This window comes from Sander lucioperca, chromosome 21 (assembly GCF_008315115.2).
Source record: "Sander lucioperca isolate FBNREF2018 chromosome 21, SLUC_FBN_1.2, whole genome shotgun sequence".
Lineage (NCBI taxonomy): Eukaryota > Metazoa > Chordata > Actinopteri > Perciformes > Percidae > Sander > Sander lucioperca.
This window is the reverse complement of record NC_050193.1, coordinates 3,788,912-3,815,435: the sequence shown is the minus strand read 5'-3', so window position 1 is coordinate 3,815,435 and position 26,524 is coordinate 3,788,912. Positions and strand designations below refer to the sequence as shown.

The 26,524-nt window shown below is 42.2% G+C and overlaps 1 protein-coding gene across 6 annotated transcripts in view; it reads left to right on the top strand.

Moving 5' to 3' along the window:
- znf385c (zinc finger protein 385C) overlaps positions 1-26,524 on the top strand; it is a 151,454-nt gene that overhangs the window by 101,316 nt on the left and 23,614 nt on the right. For 4 of the 6 annotated variants that reach the window (XM_035997012.1, XM_031312623.2, XM_031312621.2 and 1 more), the window contains exon 3: positions 26,059-26,201. In XM_035997012.1, the coding sequence (XP_035852905.1) occupies positions 26,059-26,201 (143 nt within the window). Of the gene's footprint in view, positions 1-2,934; positions 3,347-26,058; positions 26,202-26,524 lie in introns of those variants that run through there. The other 2 variants (XM_031312625.2, XM_035997013.1) reach the window with 2 other exon arrangements.

Sequence of the window (26,524 nt, the reverse complement as noted above, 5' to 3'; positions counted from 1 at the left end):
ACCTCGTCTTGTAGTTTCCACCTTACCTTCCCATTCCCAAATCATACATAAGATGTAAACAGACCACATTTATCACAAATGTTTCACTTCAGTTCTTGTATTGAAATCCAGCATTGAATCATGCTAGTATTTGCAGACATCTAAAGGGCTTTAGCTGAGCAGAAAAGTACTGAGTTGTGGAAAGACTACACAATTTCGTAAGACTTGAGTGTGAAAGTTGACCTTCTCTTCTCTCCAGGGTCCGTCACTCATCACTAGATACTCGGCTCTCTGCAACTCAGTAAATACCATTAGTATTAACAGAGTCGTGTGTTTGCTATCTCCCTCCTAACTCATGAAGAGAAACAATCATTTTGGAGATTATTTGTGCTGACCTAACATGCATTACAGTACTTTCACCATGGCAACTTGAAATAAGCAAGTATGATAAAATCATATATATTACCATGACACCGTTTAAAGGTCAAATTATCGCAGTTTTATTTATTATCCTAAGGAGCAAGCTCGGGATATGCACTTTATGTTGTAGGCATGGGCCGGTATACAATTCTGACGGTATTGCGGTATTGCAATTACAGCTTTAAAATACACAATGTATTTTATTTTTAAACACACTACACACTGGCAGGGGGATGGACTACTAAACTGCAGTTTCTCTCCTTGAAGACTCATAAAAAACAGCTCATACGTTAGGAACGGTATGACAGAAAATGTTAGTGGTTTTGAAACCTTGACTTTTTCAAACCGTGGTATACCTTGAAAACGGTAACCGGCCCATGCCTAGTATGTTGCATTATGTTTTTTGCATGTTGGCAAATCAGTCGATTTAGTATGAAGTCTTAAAAGATTATCTGCAGTGAGGTGAGCTAATTTTGTGATTCACATGTTTTTTCCAATAACTTGCTTAGTTGTTTTAAGAAGGATATAATTTCAAAACTCAGTACCACAATAATGCCTGGATTATGTTCCCTGGCAACATTTTTCTAGTATAGGAAGTGCTACATTTGTACCGCATGTAAGCCATAGGGATCAGGGTGGGCATCCAAAGTACAGGACTCTGACACCAGAGACATCCACTTGTGGCTTTTAGTTTAGGCAGCAAAAGCACTTTGGTTACGGCTACAGAAAGATTGTGGTAACCCAGCTGCATTATGTATTACGCAAAACATATTTGCTGTTGCAAATTAGTAGTATAAAAATGTTATTTCTTCGAGACAGGGTTGTAAAATGAACAATGTTGCAAAGGTAACATGGACCACAGAGATTGTATTCCTACTCTAGTGAAGTGGCTGTCTTTTAACATATAGAACAAATGGGTTATAACAAATCATCTTGGATGAGGCTGACTGATGTAAAGCTTGGAGCCATTCCTGTGTTTCTAATTAGCCCCGGCTTTGGCGTGCCAGCCAGCAGGCTGATGGTTGGCATGAGGCAGTGGGACAGCCCAGCTGCCCCCGTGTCCTCCACTCTGCCCCAGGACAGAGTTTCTGGGTCCACTGCTGTCTCGGTGAAAGGCGATGAACAGAAACCTGAATTAGGAGGGGAAAGGTAGCTCACACTCCACATAACACTCTGTCAGAGGCAATATTTCATGTTTAAGGGGAGCTCTCCATCAGCAATCTGATCTCTACCAGCCCTCACTGCTCCACGCTCCACTTTTACACTTGCAGTGTAACCCTGTGGAAAAGCACTCTAACTACACCACAACAAACTGATAAACAGCATCATGGCTGGGTTATTGATATGCAACTATAAAATTAGACAATTTAATAGCACAATAGCGACAGCAGATGAACCTTTATTATGACTGGTTGCACAGTGGTCAGGAACAATAAAGGCCTTTTCCCACAATGATGACATGAACACAGGAGCACCAGCAGGCATTTCTGCCAAACCAGCAAGTGCAAGAGAGGGGGAAAAGTGCAACAAGAGATAAAGGCAGAGAAAGACAGTGTAAGATTAGATGGATACAGTTTGAAGAGAGGAAAGAGAGGAGGAGTAAGGGGGAGAAAAGGGAAAAGAAGGGGAGAGAGAGGAAGAGTAAGGGGGAGAAAAGAGGAAGTGAACGAGAGAGGCAGAGAGGGAGCAATTTAATGCTGTAATTAAGTTCCTGATAGCACCCTGGGAGATGTGCTTTGGCGTAGCTCCAGGACAGCTTAGCATTGCACCAAGGCTCTTCAGCCCACTATCTATGCTTACACACACACACACACACACACACACACACACACACACACACACACACACACACACACACACACACACACACCATTCGACAAACAGATATTTAATTCGAGCAGGCTCTCTGTGCTCTTGAGCCAATTCCAAATCCCCGAATATGTGTCAGCTTCACCAAATTATGCATCGACAACAAGAGACACAAATGAGGAGCAGACTGGCAAGAGAGATGCCTGTGAGAAACCATCACTCGCAGTCACTCTCCTGTCGCTCATACTCACACTGCTGTGCACACAAGGTAGCTGCCTTGACAAATGCACACAAATCATCCTTATGAGAGCACGAATGGAAACCTGTTTCAGAAAATATTCTTTTCTTTCATTTCATGTTTACAGTGCTCCTATCATGCTTCTGCTACCTGAAGCCTTTCACAACTTCCTGCTGCACCTGGTGTTTTTCTTTTTCCGCTATCTTCTTTGGCTGCATGGCAGGGCATACATATGACTCAACCATCAGTTACGGTGCTGACCTGTAAGATGATAAGTTTGACAAGAGGGCTAATGCGGTGCCAAGTTGTACAGGTATGAAGACTGTGGAAGAAATAGCAGGTGATATCCCCTTCTGTGCATTCCCCTTCTGTGCATTCATGTCAAGTTAAAAAAAAAAACGTGCTCACTGAGAGGAGGAGAGAGAAAGAGGTAGGACTACACAGTGGAAGAGATGACAAGGAAAGAGGACTCCGAGAGAGAGAGAGAGGGAGAGAGAGAGAAGGAACAGGCAATTACAGCCAGCCCTCTCCAACAGCCCCATTCCTCGCCTCCTTCAGGCCAAGCGGAAAGCAGCACGAGCAATAGGATTTAACTGAGGATAATGCGCATCGATAGGATCTGAGATTTCTCGGGGATTGGTCACCAAAAGAGGAGGAAAAAAGGATACAGTATCGCAAAGAAATAGATGTTACAGTGACAAGAGAGGGGAACAAGTCAGTCGGAACCGATAGATTCTGAGGCTCTTTACAACTACAGGACGCTTCCCGTTCGCACCTGTGCGTCGTGCATGTCCTCTCTCTCTGGGGATAAAAGTGCGTAAAATTGTATCGGTTTTTACGCACGGTGACACGCCGAGCTGGAGAGACGCGAATACGGTCCTGGACGCACGATGCTGATCGGTAAGTGTTAAACATAATACAAACAAATACTCCACTATTTATCGGCGGTGATGTGGCTGTGCTAACTTTAGTAATCCGTATGATGCATTTATGAAGGATATCAGAAAAACCACGGCTTAGGTCCATGGATGTTATAGAAATGTTGCAGCCGTACTATTAGAAATAAATTGTCTTTAAGCATCTCATTCTGTCATCCAAAACACATAAAGTATCTGACATTCAAATACAGTATTGAGAAGAACAGGCGGGCTGAAAGTCGTTGCAGGAATAGCCTATTAAAAATACGGATGAAGTATAAATTCTGGCGCGCACGCGTTCAAAGAGAGTTTTATGATTGCATATCGTGTGGAATTTATCAATAGCCTCGGTCATGTAGTCGTTTACACGCCACATGGTCACTGCAGAATTTGAACTGTATCGATCAAGTTATATGGAGCTCAAATAAGATACTGAAATCCAAATATGTGCGTCCTGACTGGTGCGGAGTTACGGACACCTCAGCCTCCTTATTCCTCCTCATTCCTCCTCATTCCTCAGTAGCTGGCAGTTTATTTTTATATTGGAAAAATAAAGCTTATTTCTTTGGTAAAATAATATTGATAATGTGAAATGTGTCTCTTCTGAAAAGTCAGAAAGTCCGAAGCATTTCGAATGTTAAAAAATAAATAAAAGCCTACAGAAATCTGACCTGCATGTCACCGTCACCGGGTATCTATAAATGGAAATGAACGGTTACCTCCATCAGCAAAAACAGTTTTTCTAAAAATTGATTGTGCTGGAATTATTGGCTATTTGTAAAGCAATATTGATTTGATAGTGTGAAACAGAGTTATGGGAGGTTATGCGCATGGATCACTGAATAGCACGGTCTCTAAATGATTTTTATTTTTTATAAAATAAAATTATTTTTTTTTTTTTGGAATATTGTTTGCATCTTTTCTTGATAATATAGTCAGACATGCTTCTAAAATAATCAATAAACATTTATTTTCAAATTTGAGAGGCTTCAGACAGTTCATTTTTTTTTTTTATTAATACAATTGATTACCATGCCTTGCCTTATTAAAGTAAGAGGGTTTTTAAGGATGGAAAAAATAATCTTGATTATATTTGATACTTTTGAGAGAAAAGAGACCCACTAAATCCAGAATAGAGAACTTCTTTACTTCATTTGGATAATGAACTTCATCTCATCTCTGATTATATCTGAGAATAAAGGTGTACATTTTTTTTGTGTGGGCTGAGCTGAGGGATGGACCTGCACCGCTGTGCTTAACCTGAAACACTGATTTATAGCCATGGCTCAATCTTCTCTTTTCTCCTGCCAAAATGCAACTATACTTACATATCTTTTTTTCTGGGTGAACTGAGCTTTGAGTCCTTCCTTACATTTCAGAGACGAAGAAATAGAAGACGGAGGAAAAGGTAAAAGTAAAAAGGATGAGATTATAACAAAGATCTAAAGGGAATATGCTGATAGTCTTGTTTACTGACTTGGATGTTTAATGGTTATATACTCAAAACACACAAAGGTACACCAGGCCTGTGAATGTGATGGATCTTCCTAAGGGAGGTTGTGGGGTGCTTTGAGATATCGGTGCTCTTAAAATGGCTTCGGCGCATGGGCCAATGACTCATGCAAATGGATGCCACATTAGCATTTCTCCAGATATTTACTTTTCCCAAACGCAACCTCCTATTCCCTCCGCCAAAGAGGATGGATGCACATGGGGCACCAAAGCCTTCAGCGTTGATGTGTTTGGCTGAAATGTTGTCTTTGTTCCTCTCATGTCCGTGATCTGTCCCTCTCGCCCTTTCAGTCAGCTGGTAAAAGTGCAGCTCTACTGTCAAGTGAAGCCCTAACTACTCAGGTCTTTGTCTTGTGCTGATTTCAGCACTGCCATTATGTCATCTTAAAAGCCACTTGGTGTGGGTCACAGGGGAGCTCTGTGGCTGCATCGGCTTCTTCTGAGTACCAGATAACAGCCGTTACTTTATGACCGCCATGATTATTCACCGTGTTGCTGCTTTCTGAGAGGCAGGGCTCTGTTCCTATTCACTATTGCAGGTGAGGAGGAAAAAGAGCTGGTGGTGTGGGCTCAACCTTGTCTCACTTCATCCACCCATCCATGACCCCCTGCCGTCCCCCCATGCAGGCAGGAGACAGGTTGTGGGGCTGTGGGAGGGCTGATTACAGGCCTGTCCCTCTGGGAGTGGGTGCCATTCTTCCTCTTCCACTCCTTTTTTTATCTGCAGGATCTGAGGTGGGGGGCGGGAATGCATGGGAAGCAGGGGTAATCTGCGCTAAACAGGGTCCCAAGCTTGAACAGGGCTAATTACATGGGGTTAGGGTTACAGTCTGAGACCATTGTGTGGGGGCTGGCCACTCCCTGAAAGCAGCTCTGTGAGAGATTAATGAAAATACGTAGAATCCCATTAAATAGCAGTGTTGTTTCTTGGTAGTAGACAGGCATAATGATAGCATATGTACAGTACAGTATATACAGTATTATATATAGCCCAACAGGCAGTCATGGACCTTGAGATGTCTGTGTCCACTTGACCTTGGTTCCAGCTTTAATGTGTAGAGGCTGGAGGGGTTCCCAAGCAGTAGGGAGCAAGAGCCGGCTGATTGAAGTGGTTGTGCAGGTGGAGGGAGTGTAAAGGAGGGGGTTAATTTAAAGGCAGCACTGTTGAACAGAGGGTTTTGGTCCACTTCCCACCAACTCCACATCTGCACCATCAGCCTCTCAGACGAACAAGCTCTTCCTCGAGTGTGTGATTTGCTTTGGTCTTTTTGGTTAATGCAGCTGTGGGCTTCTGTCTGGACTGACACTGTGTGTGTGTGTGTGTGTGTGTGTATACGTGTATGTGTACGTGTACACATGCATGCAAAAGCAAAGTGTGAGAGGGAATGAGACGTTATGATGGATGGATCTCCTGTGCCTGCTGTCTCTTTGTTCATCCCTCGTGGGCCAGTGGGATGAAGGTGGCAGCTCTACAGCTCCCGCTCAACCCATTTCTACCTTATCTCTGTCACATTTTCTCACACACACACAGCAGAGACAAATAACCTAGTGCTCTATTAGCTCAACAAACACCTCAACTCGAATGACAAATATGTAGTCAAACTGACTTTTTTTTATTTTTCATTACCTCAGGTCCTATTACTCTGCATCATCTCAGCAGAAACTCCTGTGGGAATGAGAGAAATGTCTCATACTAACTGTATAATATATTATTTTGTATTTATTGTTTCTCATCTTACTGCATTCTTTTATGTTGTCTCACTCGTGTGAAGTTCCATACCACTTTCATGCAGTAGTCGATGTATTTCTGTGGCTCTTTTTCATTTCAATGTGCCAGTCAGCCATTGCTTCCAGCAAACAGGAACAGTGGGGCGTGTTATCACTCCATAACTCAATTTTTTTAGTCTTGCTTTCATGACTATTTTTGATCTTGTTTTATCTTTTCCTGTAGAGATCAGTCCATGAAGTGAAGAGAGTTTAAAGGAGGATTCCATTCATGGAAGCTCACAATGTTGTATATCATCATCAACCTCTGATCTTCAGTGCTTTCCAGGAATCATTTTGTAATGAAGTGCTGGTACTCGAGCATGAGTCACACCTTCTACTCATAATGCAATGTGTCTTATGGCAGCACATACTCCATTTTTTTAGGCTTTTGTGGAAAAATACCAATGTCTGACTCTTCTCTGACATATTTCTTTCTGTATGTTTGCATTTTGTTAAAGGGGAATTCCATCAATTTTACACACCTGCACATGAGAACAAAAGTTGTATAAAGCCTTTTGTAGCTCCAGAGGGAGCTGCACAAAAGAGTCGGATGCATTTTGTGCAAGTTTAAAAAGGAAAAAACATCTGGGGGAGTGGAGTTAGAAAGAAGTTAGCTTTCCAGACCTCTGTAGTCTGCTCCTCATGCCAGGTTTTAGTTCCACCTTCATTAAACCAGGGGTAAAGACTCACTGAGATTAAAAATCTAATTTTCAAGATTGTCCTGGCCAAGACAGGCAGTAGCATAAATATGGTTTCAGACATGAAACAAAATATACACAAAGAATATAAGAAAAATTTATAATATATATTTTAAAAATATATATAATTCTACATTTAAAATATCTACAGCCAGATGTGCCTGCATCCAAGTCATTTATAATTTTGACAAGCATGGAATAAAAAAAGATGATATATCTGATTCTGCTGCATCAATTTTGTCCACAACGTTACAGAAGTGCAATGCTAAGTCGGTGGAGTTCTCTTTTAAATATGGAACGAAGACCTTGATGTGATTCCAAAACAGGAATTTACATCAACACAGACATTTTACTTTTATGGTTTTTTTGCCTACTTTTCTCTTGTCTCTTTCCTGCTCTTTGGTAAACTCATTTGCACACACATTTGTTCATTTACACATTTTGTGTGTAAATGTGTTTTGAGTGTTTTAGGGTGGACTTTTGTGCGTGAATTGTATTCAGAAGGGCTTAGAGAGCAGGGTAAGTGGGTGGACTGCTGCAGTGACAATAATTAGACCTTTCTACATGACCTGCAGGCGCCTTTCAGACAGGTCAGAGTTCAGCAAAGAGCAGAGGTCACAAGTTAATGAAGTCACTGAAACATTACCTTTTTCCGTACCAGTTTTCCTGAGCCCATAGATATTCAAGAGATCCTTTTCTTTGTTTTTATACACACCCTTGTATGCCCTCTGTAGTGGAGGCTATTCATATGTGTGTGATTTGTATTGTGACAGAAAGGACATGTATCTGCTTTTGCACATACAGCGTTTATATTCACAGTTCGTATGTGACCCTTTTCCAGCCTCTGGGCCCCCCTATGGGGAAAATGCCCGTGTGTGAGTGACAGTTTGAGTCATTTCACTGAAGTGACAGCATGGGTTTGATTGGGCCGCCTGGTGAAGTGAAGGCTTCTGGAGGCTGAGAGCTGCAGGCATATGTGAGGCCCAGCAGGAGCTCTGACAACATGAGAAATGGTCCCGCGCTGCACTCGGCACCAAAGCCTTACCATTACCTTACCACTTAGCCTCTCATTCCCTGGGCCAAAGATGGAGACCTTGAAGGGAAGCAGCAGCCCATCATCATCGCCCCGGGGCTGTATGTGTGTGTATGTGTTTGTTTATTCATCGGTCTTTAGCAGGTAAGGCAGCTCTCAACTGAAGTGGGCGACTTCTCCTCCACTCCATTCTCCAACCTTGATTTAAATGAGCGAGAGAAGAGTTAAAGGCCGTTAAGTGCGACAGACTGAAGCATGAGAAGGAGCGCATAAAGAAAAAAGAGAGCAGACAAAGAGAGAGAGAGCTTTAAACTGAGACAGAAATAGAGTATTGAAACATAAAGGCAATACAACTTAAAGGATATCTCCCTCTTATTCTCTCCTGTGGTTCTCAGTTCTCGCTCTGTCTCAAGTGTATTTGTAAGTCATTAGACCAGACTCTCTATATAACCACCCCAGCTCTCCAAGCATGAGGAGGATCAGCAGCTGAGAGAGTAACAAAGGCCATTGATTTCACAGTCAACTCCAGCCATCAGAACCTGGTGGCCTGACCACCAACCTGCAATACTCCAGGGTCCAATGCGCATAATAAGAGTGCAGCTAGTGTGTAAATGGTGGTAAGTGTAAACATAAGACTCGCTGATCCAGCTCTAATGGCCGTCTTTGCTGCAGCTCTTTGTTAGCTGTCGGGATGCTGACCTCCGCCTGTACATGCCATCTCATGAGCGTTTAAAAGCCAACCGCTCGCCGGATTAATCACAGTTGCTGGAAATGAATGTCCGATCCACGAAAAAGCTGTAATCTAAACGTAAAGAGCTGCCGTACCACCAGAAAACAGCAAAATTAAAAGTTGTTATTTCTCATATCTTTTAAATTGATTAACAGCTATTTAAAAAAATAAAACGGAATAACACTAAACAAGTTATTTATGTTTTCTGTAAAATGTTTGTTTACATTAGTTGTAAACAGCAGTAAAAAAAAAAAAGTCAGTTGAGAAACACAAATTCTCCTCGCTCTTAAATAATATATGTAAATAGACTTCTCATTTATGTGGTCAAAATTGTATGGGTTTTATGAAATGTTTAAATAATTGGAAAATCGCAATACATAAATTATAATTTATTTGTAAACTAACATACACAAAAAGTAGATCTCAGCTCTGAATTGCTCTGCCTGAACAGCAAATGAATATACGTAAATCAATTGACGAAATGCAGTCACCACAACATATGGTTTGCATTTCCTGTGTACACACACACACACACACGAAACGCAATCTCCAATTTAAATAGTAAATATTTTCTGTACAAAAACACACACACACACACACACACACATGGAGACGTACAAATTGGCAGAGCTCGTGCACAGAAGAACACACTTATGATACAGAAAAATCTAATGAAAAATCACAGACACAAATAGCAGGCATTTTTGTTCACACAGACATACATTTAAATGCAATCAGTGGTATAACATTGTTGTGTAATGGCACTGCAGTGAGTACACACAAACTGAATATGAATATACATAAATGAGTTGATAAAATACAGTTTTTAGTACATTAATATACAGTGGGTGTTTTTGGGTGCACAAACATAATTATATATGAAACGCATCGACTATGTACAAGCTTTGTACATAAATGCATCTCAAGTCACCTGCTGTTAAGTTCAGCTGTTTCACTTCTTCACGTTGATGTTTTGCACTACAAAGGTGTCTGAGTGTAATTGTGAGTTGGCTTACATCTCCTAAAGAAATTGGCATTCTCGCTTCTTTTCGTCAGTACTGAGCCGTTGTGGAGAGAGCCTGACTGGGAATGATCAGCTCTAATGATTTTATGAGAGTCTGCATGATTAATGTTGGCACAGCAGTGTGTTTATGAACAAACCTCTCTCTCTCCCTGCTCTTCATCCCCTCCCACGCCACCCTTCCTGCTCCATCTCAGAGGGAATATCCAGTCTCAGTGTGTGCTGATTTTTGTGGCGCTAGCTGCTGTTTGCCACATTAGTGTGTGACAATGGGTCTCTTTGAAGTGGGTTATTCTAGCGCGGCTCACAGCCCAGCGCAGCGGAGAAGATGTGCCAGCTTGCTGTGCAGACAGGGCCAGCTACGAGCACAGGGATAGACAGAAGGTATAGACACTCATGTGCACGCCAGCACAGACAGAATACCGGGGTCAACACAATAGCTTTCACACCCACATCCTCTGAAAATACGCTTTATGTAAGCACTTCCATGGCAGACAAAAGCCAAGCACTTCTCCTCTGTAGGCACGCATCTGCCTCAAAGCACAACACAGCACCCAATAAGAGCCTGCACCATATTCCCATCACTTCATCAACAATCTACCCATCCATTATCCACCCGCCCATCCATCCATCCACCCATCCTCTGTTTTTTTCCCATCCTCCTCTGTTCCTTCTCTAGGCCCAGTCCAATCTGAAAGCTTAGTTGAGCTCCGTCTCTCTCGGCTTATCTTCAAAAGCTGCCTCTTTCATATGAGTAAATGCCTTCATTCCCAGCTCCTCTATGAAGAAGCTGATAAGGGATGTCTTTTATCCACAGCAGATAGCCCCCCCCCGACCCCCTCCCCAATGTGGGTGCTTGTGTATATTTAAATGCCTGCATAGCATATGCAAAATGATATGTGAGGAAACATATTTGTAAGTCTAGTGTGAATATTTTTTATATATTTGTGAGACTTTTTTATGCATGAGAATAGCTGATGATTCTATGGTGTGCTTCAAGCTATCTTCTCCTGCTGCTTGTCATTCAAATGTGACATTTCTATGATTACACATAATCACACACGACCTTGCAGGTGTCTCTAATAGGAAGTGATTAAGTGGGACAAGCTAATCATCGCAGTGCCTCATTCATGTGTGTGTACATGTATGCATGTATGTGTTCAAGAAGAAACTGTCTAACGAATTGATTGAGGCTGCAGAATGGATTTGTTGCCAGGCATGGAGAGATACGTTTTGTCTGTGTTTGTAAGCTGTTGCCAAATGCAGCTTCTGTCTTACACAACAAATATATTGATTGGCCATTGATGACGCAAATGTCACAGCGTCATTGAAGACGTTCAGAATGAAACTCCAGGCAGAGGTCTGCTCTCCACCATCTCAATTTTTCTTCTAAATACCCATTTTCTGTCTCTTTGGCTTACTGTCATCGTGCTTCTGTGTGTCTCTGATTACAGTCCCAGTGGACACATCCTGCTGTGTCTTGGACATTGTGTTATGGGAGCACAGAGTGGTTTAGCAGATGGTGGTAATTGTGTTACACTGCTTTTCTCAGATATGGGTGAAAATCTCTCTTCCTGTAGTAGTTTCGGGCCAAAGGAGCTGCCCCTGCTCTTTTTTTAGCCTCAGTGGAAGACACATAGCTGCATTTTCCAACATTGCCCTGTCCATTTGGAGCTCCTGCCCTACCCTCAAGCTTGAGGTCCCTCGAGTCAGTTCTCTCAAAGGACATTTGAATAAAATTTGTAACGCTATTTGAGCCAGTGCAAAAAAAATGATACTCCTCACTGCTTCCTGCGGAGCCCCAACTTCATTGACTTGGGTTTGTTTGCTTGAGGCCAACGATTGTGTTTAGGCTGATTTTAGCGGAATAGCGAGCGCAGAGTCAATGAGAATGATGCATTAGCAGCTCTGCATCTATTAAAGCTGCTTGCTGTTGTCGAAGCCACATGCCACTTTGAAGGGATTTATCAAGCCGCTTAACAAAGAGAGGTGATTGAATTCATTTGCTTACTAATGAGGAGGGATTGCAAATTGTACACTTCCCCAGCTACACTTCCACCTGTTAAAACCATTTGCTCATTACTGCATTAAAATTCAAGTTTGTTCTGTATTACAATCAAACCTTTTTGTCAGCTCAACAGCCGCCATTGTGCCTTTTTGGTACTCAAACTCATTTCATATGTGCTGGTTTTTGTTGGCTTTTGTCATTAAAGGTGGGAGCTACCTTCTGGTGCAAATTAAGTAGCGTAATATGTGTATTGTGCAAATGTATCTGTATCACCTCGTTTTTGGATGAACAATTTTACTGATTTATATTGTTTGAGTACTTCTTAGAAACAAATCCAGTTACCTTGAAACAAGGCAGAATTTTTAAAAACCACACTACTACGCCGTGGCACGTTGTTCCACAGAAAGTGTAAGGGCATTTGCAAAGAATTATATCATGGCAGGGTCATATTTCTAGTTGAACTCATTTGTTGAGCTGTTTTTCTTTTCCCTAATTCTATACAAAACACTCAAGTGTAATCAAATCCAATCAAATAACTATGTCGGCCGTTGTCATCTCTTTTCTCTCAGTCAATCAACAAAACTGAGTTTATTAGAGGTAATTATTCCCTGTTTGATGTTCATGATGTCTTGATCAGTCCTATTCTCTGGAGTGTTGTTGTGGAGAGCATGCTCTCCTGCTGGCCAGATTAACGAGAAATCCACTTTGTGTCAGCAGACAGACGCAGACAGACTGGAGTGGGTTAGCTGAGGCCCGTGCAGTCGGACGGGGTTACAGCATGTTAGCCAAAGGTCAACAAAGCTCTAGTTACACCAGAGTTATGTCATCAACTTTATAGAGAGGACTCCCTTGGATGCTGCCTAATAAATATGGGATTGATCCCAGTGATGTCATTTGTCAAAATTAAAAAAATATAGCAAATAACAAATTAACAGGCTTGATCAAATGTACGTAACATCTAAATTGGCAGCAGTGATTTCATTAAAAACATTTTTCATGATATAAATAAACAAAGAAAGATGATAAAACAAACATAACAGTGATGATTCCATTCACTTTAATTGCTCGACGATACGGTACTGGAGCACTAACCTTTTAAGCTGGTTCAACTTCAAAACATAAGTTTCCCTGCTGTTCTGAAATCATCTTAAAATAAAAACTGGAAAGTTTAAGTTGGATTAACTTGAATGATTAAAACAGATATTCACATTGAGATAATGAGAAAAGATTAGTTTATTCAACTAAATTCCTGTATGATGTTTAAAAGTGCAGTGTTTCAAAAATAAACATCTACTTATCTATCATTTACATCACTTATCTTCTAGTGACCCCTGACAAATGGAGAGTTTAGGTAATGTTGCTCAGTAAAACAGGAATGTTACAGTGTCACATTCAAATGATTTTCCAGACAATTGAAGTCCATGTGAGAGGAAGAGTTTCTTTCAGCAGCCAAAACTGTGATGCCCATGCTGGTAGGAGTGGTGGAACCCTTAGATTCATGCAGTTCCAACAGGAGCAGTCTAAGACTTACCACAGGCAGACTGGGAAACAGTCTGTTAAATCAAGATCTCACATGATGAGGGCTTAATCTAGTCTGTGTGCACTTTACAGTACTGCCCGCTTTGTGGGTGTTCGTCCATCCCAAATGACCTCAGAGCTTATTTTCAGTCTTTTCATTAGATCGTCTCCACTGTGCTCTCCCACGATAAGTAGCAATGCTTTGATGCTTGTGGACACTTCAGCAACTTTCAATCGAGATAAATCTCTGTGGATGCACAGCTGAGAGAAGGAGAGAGAGAAAGAGAAGTTATAGAGATGGGCCATTTGTTGCTGCTGTCTCGGAGATGTGGTTCCATTCCCACTTTGCAACCAGAGGGGACAGCTCACTATATCATTCAGCCATTTGTTATTTTGTCTGAAGCAGGAGTTTGCCAAAGGGGAGAAATGTCTGTCTCTTTCCCCAGTTGCCTGAAGGTGAAACCCATGCATCATTCTGCAGAGAGCATTTGTGCCTGTTTGCTTTTGCATGCATGTGTGTGTGTGTGTGTGTGTGTGTGTGTGTGTGTGTGTTTGTTCATGCAGATGTCCACATCCATATGTGTGAATAAAATGAAGGCTTATTCCTAAGCTATCAGGTGTCAGAGACTTCTGAGTGAACCAGATTGAATTCCTGTGATTCAGTTTTGTATTTCTTTGGTGTTAAACTAAACAAACCAGACGGGTTGCCTGTATTTTTGGACAACATCCGCTTATTTCCAGCTTCTACCTTCTTTATTTATCTATCTCTCCCTGTTCCTTTTGCTTTTGGCGGTGCTCCTCTTATTTTCTTATCTGCCATAGCTCTCTGCTATTGCATCTCATTTGTGCTCTCATACCGATATTAAAGTTTTCATATAGAGGTGAAACCAAGTTAATGTTCGACTTCCTGGTCCTTTCTGGGTGTTTATTTGCTTTGTGTGTCCACGAGCGGTGGGATATCTGTTTGCAATTCCCAGTGCTCCCCAGTGAATCGCAGTGATCCGTGTTTCTGCTGTTTCTACTGCAGTTATTAAAAGCCAGGGGAAAGGTTACAGTAAATGCCACTCAGCTGATGTGCAGCTCAAGCTTGCCAGACCTCACCAACCCCCCCTGCCACCCTGGGTTTTACTCTAACATTTTAGGGGAAAGTAATTTCACCTTACTTGATTTCTCCCCTCTGCTACACCCCCCAACATTGGCAACTGCATCTCTACTCTCCCTTCAAAAAACCTTCCATGCAGTCATATCTAAAAGTCTGTTAAAGCTGCCACAGAATTACAATTAAAAGCATGAAAAGCAAAAGCAGCCCCAAACCTTACCGAGCACCTGAATCTGACAAATTGGCAGTTTCCTCTGAATCCTCCCCCATACTCCTTCATGTCTCCGCTGTCCCTCTGAGGCTTCCTCCCCCGTCCTCCAGTTCCCTTGTCACCACTTCTCCCAGACACCCTGGGCACTCATCATAGAGGTCACGCACCTGTCGCCTGCTGTAAACACGAAATGAATAATTCAGGAGTCAGCGCTGGTTGAGTGCTACAGCTGATGGTCTCTCTGTGACGAGTGAAGATTTATCCCAAGGATTTGCATTATAATCCTCAGATGGAATCACACTACTGAGAAATGCTCTGTAGAGAGTGTTAGGACCCACTTGGAGCCAGACCGCATGTCCTTGACCTCTGTGGGTGATAAAGTAAGTTTGAAATGGCAGTCTGTAGTGGCACGAGGAACTTCTGCGACACACACTGCTTTGCATTTTTAGTAGTATCTGTGCTGATACAGTAGGACCAAATGCACTCTAAACTGGACTAACTGTTAATGAAAGAGCATCTCTCTTGGCCTTTGGAATGTCCTCTTCTCTCCTCTCTTCTCTTGTTTCCCATCCTCTCTAAGGTAACAGTCCGCAGAGGGAGCTGACCTATAACAGAAAGCCAGTTATATTTGAAAGAAATACCCAAGTAGCAGGTTGAGAGGCAGCAAGATGCCAGTTGGGGCTGCAGGGTAGCTAGAGTGATTGCTTTTCACTCCTTATCGCCACACCAGCAGGTGTCTAAGATGCGCTATACTGCGGCACTGGGGGGATTCACAATTATAATATCCTGGCCACCGGCTCAACCGTCACACCACACACACAACTCCCACCGCCACCCATCCATCCCTGTGCACTTCTTTTCTTACTCTCTTCACATTGAGTGAAATCCTGCTAGCCAATAGTAACTTTATGTTATGGCCTTGCTTCTCCAAACACCTGCACAGGCTCTGATAAGAACCCTTATCTGCTCAGCCTCATGTCTTTTTTTTCTGTACCCAGGCAGAGCAGGAGGGCCCTACAACTGGAGTGGAGGGTATATAGCACCACCATGGGTGGTCACATTGTTTCTTTTTTAACTTTGTTATTGTGTCTGGTGTGTCATGATGGAAAGGCTTTGGAAGCATGAGGAAATAGGCAGCTGCAGAGCGATGCGTGTAATCCTTTGCTGTAGTGAAGTTTTCCTATTTAAAGACACGCAGGCTGCCTGGCTCATGTGTAGCGCCTGCAGTACAATGCCTTGTGCATAGAATCATACCTTTATGCCGTTCTCCCATCTTTTTAATTACACATGAGGAATGAGAGGAGACATCTGCATGCCAGTACTCTGAGGAGGAGAGGAGGAAGAAGACAACAAAGGGCAGAGCAGCTTCTCACAAAGGCTTTCCAATTTGCAGCTTGCAGCTGTTTCTCTCCAGAGAGCTTGTCGAACAGCCCGTCCTCTCTCAGCCTTCAAGTGGCTCACAATCCAAACGCTAATTTCTTTGCTGCCACTGATTGGAGGCCAAACGATGACACTTTTTCTCCTTTGTTCGAAATGTGTTGACTGTTGCCTGACTCTTCTTCTCCATTAACAAGTGTTTAGAAGTGGACGTGATGAGAAACCGATTATTTGGGGACCACAGTTTTTCACAGCTGTACTTATGCACACATCACCTTCTGTTATTGAACATAGGTCTTTCTGCATCTGTCGTCATTGCACACTATATGCATTTATTGACACAAATGTTGGAAACTGTGTGCATGTGACTGTGTACAAATATTGAGCAGTTGGTGCATTGTGTTTGCTTGTTTCCTGACATTTCCCCACCATTGTTTCACCTTTGTTTAGCCGCATATGCTGTACAGGATTGAAAACCAATTGAGCCTAATGAATCCACAAGGCATGGTACTGCAACCTGTAAATTAAGTCCAACAGATGTGCTTCTGTAGATTAATCTACACACTCATGAGCAATTATTCTGGCAGTGACGCTGAGGCATGAGGCTGATTTGAAACAATTACAGCCCAGGTTGGGCAAAATTAGCTCGTTTATTTCACAAGGCTGCTGCTGATTGAGTGCCAGGGCATTTTTAAAAGCAACCAAGGGGTAATTGGTTTTTAACATCAGCACTGTCCTTCAGCCAACCTTTTAACCTGAGCACGGGCACTTGAGTGTTAAATTATTTCAGCAAATTGTCTCTCAGGTTTGCTTTCAGTTAACACAGATTATTTATAAGTCATATTTAGTAAGCATATGTGGCTAGTTCAAATGATATTTGAATTGAATTATCTTTGAATTGCTACTGTTTTTTTTTTCTTGAGGTGTTATCTACATTGGAGAATGGGAGGTAATGTATGCATTACCACCGCGCCAACCTTCACAGCTGGAGGACTTTTATTGCCAGACACATTCCTGTGCAATAATTCTCATATAACTGCATTTCTGTTCCTCAAATAATATAAGAGCTGTCTCCCACTTCCCTGCTTTGTGTTAAAAGGTAGAAAAAACCATCCTTGGCCCTACAGCTAGGACCCAAAAAGAACAGGAAAGCTTTACCTTTTTTAATAGCCAGTATACATTTCCATTAAGAGTTTTAATTGGCTGTAGAGTTATGCCTGAAAGCGGAACTCAAAATAGCTGTGTTATAAGAAAAGTCTAAAACAAAGAACCTGAAAGTAGGGAATGAGTGAGGAAAGTGACATTTTGTAAAAAACCAACTCAGGTGGAATTGGAGTCGATGATCAGCATGCCATTTGATGGCAAAAAAAAAAATCTGCACTAGAAGGCAATTTACTGGCTTGCTGCAAATACAACTTGCTTAGCAGGAGCTCCTTTGCATACCAATGAATGTAATAATACACAAGTAATGTTCAGTACAATGCTCTCTGCCAGCAGTTTGCTAGTGTCGTTTATATAAATAAAGGGAATGTTCTCGTCTGTGATAACTAAAAATCTCAGAATACTTGCAGCTGTGTAAATGAATCATTAATTGTAAAGAGCTTCTCCCCTGTGTGTGTGTGTGTGTGTGTGTGTGTGTGTGTGTGTGTACACATGCATGCAAAAGCAAAGTGTGAGAGGGAATGATACATTATGATGGATGGATCTCCTGTGCCTGCTGTCTCTTTGTTCATCCCTTGTGGGCCAGTGGGATGAAGGTGGCAGCTCTACAGCTCCCACTCAACCATTTTGTGTGTGTGTGTGTGTGTGTGTGTGTGTGTGTGTGTGTGTGTTACACTATTCATCTGAATTTCCGGAGAGGATAGTTTCACTGTGTTCAGCACAGCTACAACTTTCATTTTCATTTTGCATTCGTCACAGCCTCGTAAACACCTTTATGTCTGCCTCTCGGTGTATGAGTGAGGGTTTTCATCTCTTGCTCCTCTCAACTTATCAGCGGAGGAGTTAAAATTAGAAAGCAACCTCTGTCTTGCTTATTTTCTCCCGTTCACCACATCCCTCCCTCTAAAAGATCCAACCAGCCTGGCTCGCCCACCATATCTAATCAATTTATAATGACTTGTCACAGTTGGCATGACGGCTGTGTGATGCTTGGTTGACCAGCCAGATATTTATTCATGTAAAAAACTATGTCACACTTAATGTCACTTCCACAAATGACTCAATTTGCTAAGGAAATGAACCTCATCTGAGTTCCTGTCAATCCTGCAAAATTCCATGCCCTGGGTTTTTGCATATGTGTGGGCATGGCACAGCTTTGAATTAGTTTGTTTTTTCAATGTCACTGCAAGATGGTATGATGCTAGTTATGATCATGAAAATGGAGATGATGCCGTTGACTCTCTCAGACAGATGTTTAAACTGTCATAGTTTACCTTTGATCATCTCCCACCTTTTTAACAGTGTATTATAATATATATATATATTTGTTTTAGATGGAAAAGTCCGACAGCTGTCATTATCTTTGTAAAGCAAAGGGAGGAGATTAAGGAAAGTGTGGGTGACTTATTAAAGCTGCTCACCCTAAGGCTCGAAAGCAAATAGAGATGTTTTTTTCTTTCTTTGTTGTTTATCGTCACACTGAAGTTCTGTGTACAGCTGCTGCTTCTGCAGAGCAATGGCTGGCCGTCGGCACCATCTGCATAGATTAATGTGTTTGATATGTTCCTTCTCCTCCTCTTTTTTCCTGTGTAGCATCAGGATTCAGCAGCATCTCTGTTGCCCGCCCGTAGTCGTCTGCCTCGTAGGGCTTCACAGTGGGGAAGCTGAGCAATTTGTTTCTGGATGGCTTTAGGCTTATCGTCTCAGCTTGACAGATGGGCCTTGCCTCTGCTCAGGTTGGGTTCGGTAGCGTTGCGCTGTTCGCTGCTTGCCTGACAGAACTCATTAAAGACGCTCCCTGGGAGAAGAAGCATCTCCACACGGTCCTGTTACCACCGCCGGACTGCTGCGACTCACTACTGAGACGAACAACGTAGACCCAAACATACTGCTGAAATCTTTTCAGTAGTTTGAGTTAAATTTAAGGAATTATTTATTATCTTTTCAAAAAAGCAACATTATAAAGTAACATTATAATAAAAAGACAAATTACAGTAATTTCAGGGTCATGTTGACCTCACCTCTGTCATTGTTCGGCACTTCTTATAATTGAATTTTAACATTGTTGTTTGTCAATGCAAGTAACACAGGCAAAGGTTGATATCTTTCTCTATTGAGGAAGCGTCACAGCTGAAGCCAGAGGCTGTGTATTGATAACTGTATATTTAAACTTCAATGTCAGATCATATTTATTGGCTGTAAATTAGCATCTATGTACCTTCTATATCCACACTGTAACAGAACTACATGGTGGCTAAATTTTGCTTATAAATCTCCTGCACACTTATCTCACTTCATACTTCTTATTTTGTGTTCTGTGATTAATGAAGCATTAAAATAATGATGTAAATTTACCTGAGCAAGCAGGAGAGCAGAAGCCTGACTTAGTACAGGGTTTTTGGGTTGACCGAGAGATCAACAGAACAGATTCAGTGTCTGACTTTGTATAATTCCTCTAAAACTGCATGTGAAAGTAAAGTTATGAAGTCATCTTCTTTCCTGAGAGTACTCTATTTTCAGTCAGGGGGCAAACCGTGCTTAGCCTTGCATATAATCAGGCCACATAGAGCAATCTGTCACCTCCTGCAATCCAGGGTAAAGCAAGAGAAAGAAGGGCAGAACTACATATGAGAGATTTTTTTAAAGAGCAGAATAGATTCGCAGAAAGGAAGTAACAGTCCTGAGATTAAATATAATCCTCCATAAGAAATATCTTCATAACCATATTAGAGTTTGACTCCGCTATCTCTGCTGGAAATATCGCAGCCAACACTTTTATCATGTAGCTTTTCGCATCCCTGCTTGCTCTTCTCCCCTCACATGGACAAGCCGACACTCGATTGTTCAGACATCAAACAGGGTAAAGTTGGAGCTTTGTTCTGCTCAAATATTCCTTGCACATATTTGCACATATTTACCGAATAAACTGTATCTGCCTGCTGTGCACATCGGAATACAAACTGTCATGTGAGCACACACAGTCATCAACTTACACACTCCAGTACACAATATACAGTCACAGTGCTGCCAGCATGGCATGTCGAGTGACCCAGAAAAAAAGAGTGAAAATATTATTCAAAAAAACAACGTTAAAAGCTGTAAAGGAAGGTGAGGAAATGAGAGAGGTAGAGGACGGAGGATAAAATGAAAGGGATCTTTGTGGAAATTTTAAATTGCATGCTTTTGTGAATAGTTTATATTGCTCTTCTCAAAACAGGAAAGTGGCTTGCAGACTTAAAAGCCTAAAAAAATGTCAATTTGAATGCAAAAGCAGCTGGAATCATGCATTTATTTGGCCGCATTCCAGATTTGCGTCTCATATTTAGAGTAACGCTGTATGCATCATGATGAGATCCTATCTGCAGCTGTAGAAAAGCATATAATTCTTGCCTGTTTGATGCAACTGTGCCACTCAAATTGGCTTAATTGGGGGCCTAATTTAAGTTCTTTCATCATCTCTGTACTGTTTCATCTACTGTAATCCATCCAGTAGCATCCTATCTTAAACTCAGGTTTGCAGATTATCATCGTATTTTAAGGAGTGGAGAATAGAAGTTAGGGAAATATGGCTGGGGATGGAGAGGAATAAAAAGTTCCAGTCTTTAATTAAAACTGATTGTGGTTAATGTTCTCCGTCCATGCTATAATGGTTCCCATGTTGGCCCTCACACCACCTCCTGATCAAGCGGAAGCTAATTGGCTGTTAAGAGTCATTTTTCTCTCCCTCCCTCTTTGTCTCTCCCTCTCAGTGGAGTATATTTGGACATCCAGACGCAGTGCAATGTCATTTCATGCCCTCTTATGGCCGTGAGACTCTAACACACCATGAGGCCAATTTCCAGGTGCAGCGCGTGTGAGACAGACATTTGCATAGCATGTCTTAGGTTATTTCATACCTCGGTCAAAGAAAAGCCTGTGTTTATTGGGTTTTTGTAACTAAAAGGCTCCAGTTCTATATTTCTGCGGAGAGTTGTAGTTGTCAGCTGTTCTGCCCTGTCAGATCCAGTCCCATCAGAGGCAGGGCAGCCGCTGCTAGGAAGTTTGTGGGGTGGCTGGGGGATGGTGAAACACTGTGGCAACAGTGTGGCAGATGCACAATGAGCATCGTAGTGTTATGACTCTGAGTATGCGTGTCAGGACTCGAGTGTATGCACATTTGATACTGGCATATGAGGACTGCGCTAAACATCATCAAAAAGAGAGGTTATTTTGTGTACTTGGCAACTGACAAAAGAATCATCCACATGGTGCAGAGTAATTATGCTCATATTGTGCTTGCGCTTGGGTTTATCATTTGACCGGTCAGCAATTTCCCTGCTAAATACATTCATGTTTAGATGTGCAGATATTCATTATCACAGCTGGATAATCAGATCAGAGGCCTGATGGTGAAAGTCCAACTGACAGTCAAAATGTTACTCAGAAGGTAGTCACAGCTGAGCAGTAAAGATGTGGTGCATAATGCCCTATATACTGAAGAAAAAAGACAATTGCTCTTACCCCAGTGATCCCACAATCACTAAGAAAAAAAACTGAGACAAAGCCAACTCTTCTCTGGTGTATTCTTTTAAAATGTTCTTACACAAAGGATTTCATCATGCTTTCCTTTTTTGCTAGGCTCTATTGGAAACTGCATAATCAAAGTCAGCGTAGTCCGGTACGTTATTTTACCTCAACAAGCAGTATTTTGTTTATACGAACAGTATAGCCAAAGTCATGTGTCCTCGGGGGTCCACAAGGGTGTATCGCTTGCAGCAGTACAGTGTCTGTTTTTACGCCTCTGTGGGCTAGACCAACCACTATTGAAACTAGGTGTCGAGAAATACAACTAAAATGAAGCATTTTTAGGTGAAAGATTTTAAAATATTTTCAGAAAAGACATATTTTCCCACTTCTAAAGTTTGAAGCAAAGAACAGAGCTCAAAGAATGAGAATTGAACAGCCGTCTCCCGTGTTAGTCTGAAGTTTTGTTGACCCATCCATCCCCAACCCCGACCTCCTCTCCATGAGGACTTTGTTGCTCTACAATGAGGCACCTTACTTCCTCCTTTCCTTTCGTTATAGTGACTATGGCCACTAGTGGGCTTTGTCACTTGAACGTAAATATATGTTGTATTGGGGCACTGGCTCAAACGACTGATGCTGTTGTTCTTTTTGGGAGGACAGTCTCAAAATGGCACCTGTTTTAAGCAAGTTTGTATGAATCAACATTGTGGTGCGTCTTTTGAGAGACAAAAACAGGCAGAAGGAAATAGAAGGTGGAAATCCATTCACCCAACTCCAGCATCTATCCCACATAATTACACTGGGCCACAAATAGAAAGGCAGTTTTCTTTCCTCCCCGACCCTCTCCTTTTTTCCTTCCTGTGCCACTCAGCAGCACTTTGCAGGGATTCTCAGAGCACGAGGATGGGGCGGGGGTATTTAGATGTGAGAATTTATCAGAAACGGGAGCACTGAAGTGATGACAGGAGAATTACATTTAAAGGACTAAAAGGTTGAATGTCTAATTTTGCGAGAGCGGAAGTGGAATGAGGAGGGAAGGCTCAGTGTGTTTGCTTGTGTACGTTGGAATCCATTTTTTTCTCAGATGAGCAAGAAGAAAATAATTGAAAAATCAATGTTTGAATTCTAAGGCTCGGATGCACCACACAAACATACACGCATCCGAGTAGATGCGATGTGACGGCGGCTGTTGTGTAACCAAGCCCAGTGAGTCATGAGAGGGAGGAATGCGTTGTTGTGATGGTTGGAGGAGGAGGAGGCCTGCCTGGGGAAAGACTGGCAGAGACAGTCAGATAAGTTAGCAAAGTCATCTGGGAGAGAGAGAGAGAGAGAGAGAGAGAGAAAAGAGGCTGGACATTTTGTTTCAGGCCTTGCCTCAACTGCCAGTGGTTGTCTGGACCCTAGACCACAAGCGAGGCGTAAATAAACCTGAGCCTTGACGCAGACGACTCTGGAGAGAAAGAACATACTGTATGTGCACATAACCACATACGCATGCAAACACATACATATGTGCAGACACACACACACACACACACAACATTAAATGAGTGGAAAAGGACGCAGTGTGATAGAAGGAGGTTATCAGGCGCTGCAGGCTGAAATAAACCATCCTTCCTCAGTTGCACACACACACCAACATACAAAAACACAAGAAATGTGCTTGAAAAATGTATGTTGCTTTGCTTTAAAGTGTACTCCTACTGGAATCCCACACAATATGTGCCAAGTACAAAATTATACCTTTTTGTGTATGTGTGCGTGTTTGTGTTATGTGACTGCGTTTATTGACATCCTCCTTGCCCTGGGAGCTATTTGTTTTCAGAGGTGTGTAGGCAGTTCTGTTTGTATATGTTTCTGTGTGTGCATGTGATACCGGTCTAGTACATGTAACCCAAGCACGCACACTCAGTCGATCGCTGTCGTACATGCCTGGATTTGGGCTGTGCCTCAATGGCAGTGTTATCATCCAAATAGGCAAACAGCCAGCCTCTGATTTAATAAGCTGCCTGGAGAGTCACAGAGAGAGGTGGGGAAGCACTATCAGCAGATAACTGTCCTCCCTGCAAGCCTAGTTTTTTTCCTCTCATAGCCCTGCCAAGAGAAGTCTCAGCTTCTCCTTGTTTTCTGTGTGAATGTGTATGTGTTTTGAGTGTGTGAGCGATCCCCCGCTGGCTGCTGCCTACGTGTCTGTAGGCTACATCCATACTTTGCTACATCTCTCTGGGTGTCAGACAGACAGCAGAGGAGAGCCACACATGGCAAAGGCAGGCCTGAGCCCAGCACTGAGGAGCATATGCTCAGAGCTTTAGTCTTTCAGCCCCCCAACCCACCAACCACATACACCCCGCGTCATGGCTGCCAATCCTGCCAAGCCGCAGAAAGCCACGGGCCAGACCACTGACAGATTCCCCCATCTATCACTCTGTTCTGTACTACACACAGGCCATACAGAAGTATCATCATCATACCACAACCTTGAAACCAATGTTAAGATTAAAAAAACACTACCAATATGCCACAACAAACAGGAAAAAAACACCACAAAATTGTTTGTTATTTTATTGACTGTGATGGCTTTGTTGCCATGTTTGAGCAGTCTAGGTTAACGATAAGTGGAATAGCACTACATTTCATCCAGTCCTTTTAGGAATTCTTTTCAGAGCCAATGGTGAGACGGTTGTGCCCTTTTTGTAAGGAGACTGTGCTAGAGACCGCAGAACTATAATTAAGTTGGCTTTTTTTAAGCCATGATCTTTTTAACACCTTAACAAAGTGTATTAGTTAATGAAAACATTGTCATTGTGTTCAAAATTGGATTGTGTTTGTGAACTAGTTTAGATTCAGTGAAGATTTCCCCTCAGGATTTGGTAATTTGCCATGTTTTTAATGACATTAGTGTTGAATTTGCACTGACCTTAGCTTAGCAAAATGCAGTTCTTTAATTCTTTCAGTCCTTTGTCTTCATTTGATTTTCATACGCAACACAACTGGTTTGATATTAAACACTAATTTTCAGTGTTGAGTGTGATAAAGTAATTTTATTTTAACAACATGATAGCTTGGTAACCTAAACAGAGTAGTACCATACACAGTGCACTCCCAGCTATGAATATATTACCAATTTGTCACTGTGACACCAGTGTTTCTGTCTTCACCTTTCCCTTTTTGTATCCTACCATCTGTTTCTGAAATCTTGGACATCTCCCTTCCCCACCTTCAGAAGAAGTTATTTTTTTGGCCAATCTCCTCTATTTCTAAGCCGCTGGTATTGTTGTAATGGTCAGTGATTGCTTTTTTTTTGTTTCTGGTGTGCGGCATCACACAAGAGTATAACCGCCTTACTGTGTGTGTGTGTGTGTGTGTGTGTGTGTGTGTGTGTGTGCGTGCGTGCACGCATGCGTGCATGCGTGTTGCAGGAGGGCTCACATGATAGGCATACTTTGGTGTGGCCACGGTGACCTGCAGCTGACACCGATGATTGATCCTAGTGCTGGGATAAGTGCCTGTGCACCAGTAAGCACACTGGTCCACTGAAACGCAGCCAAGCGGGAAATTAGAAATCTCTTCATCCCTGGTCCATTTGAAATTCAATATCTCCCATCTTTCCAGGCACCTTTCCTCAGCCAATAAATCTGTAATTAAATGATGTGTTTTTGTGCGTGTGTGTATGTACATGAGGACAGGTGGCTTGTCCTTGGGGGATCAGTCTGGGCAATTGGGGTGATGGGAGTATTAAGTCTCCAGTAAAACTGCCCGTACACCTCCTATTGTCTTCATAAAAACAGAAACACGCACTGTATTGTCCCAGATACAAGCACATGCACACTCCTACACACATTAAAGCTGTGCAATGTGTGTCGGATGTCAGCTGGAGGTGTAATGGTGCCTCTGGTATCAAATAAATCAAAGTCAGGCCTCCTGTGAGCACAGCACGTGACCTTTTGGAAGCCATCGGTGCCATTCCACAATCACACTGGAACAGAAATGTCCCTCATGTTAACGTTTTCCTTTGTTTCTTAACTTCCAACATCTATCTCTTTGTGTTGTCCAGGTACATCGGCCCAGGGCAGCCCCCTCCTGGCTTCCCTTCCTGTCCCAGGACGGCCTCTGCAGCCTCCGCTTGACCTCAAAAATCTACTGCCCTTCAGACTCAATGGATCCTCCCCCCTTAGCCTCTTCCCTAACTTTAACACGGTGAGTGCAATGGCTCTTTCCACCTGATGTCATAGAAAATAGCAATAAGATAACATACATCTAGGAATTTCATCCATTAAGGTCTCTAGCACAGGCCAAGATAACCTGTAAATGATACAGTGCCTAATTGGATCCACCAGAAATATCATGTGAATAGGTGACTCATTTCACCACCGAAAAATATTGTGTATTGTGTAATAGTGTGTGTTTGGTAATGTGCTTTTTTAACCTTCTTGCAAAATATCAGTGGTATTGATTAAAAAGCATGCATTCTGGGGCAAGAACAACCTTTATTCTATGGGTTCCACATGCTTCATAAATTT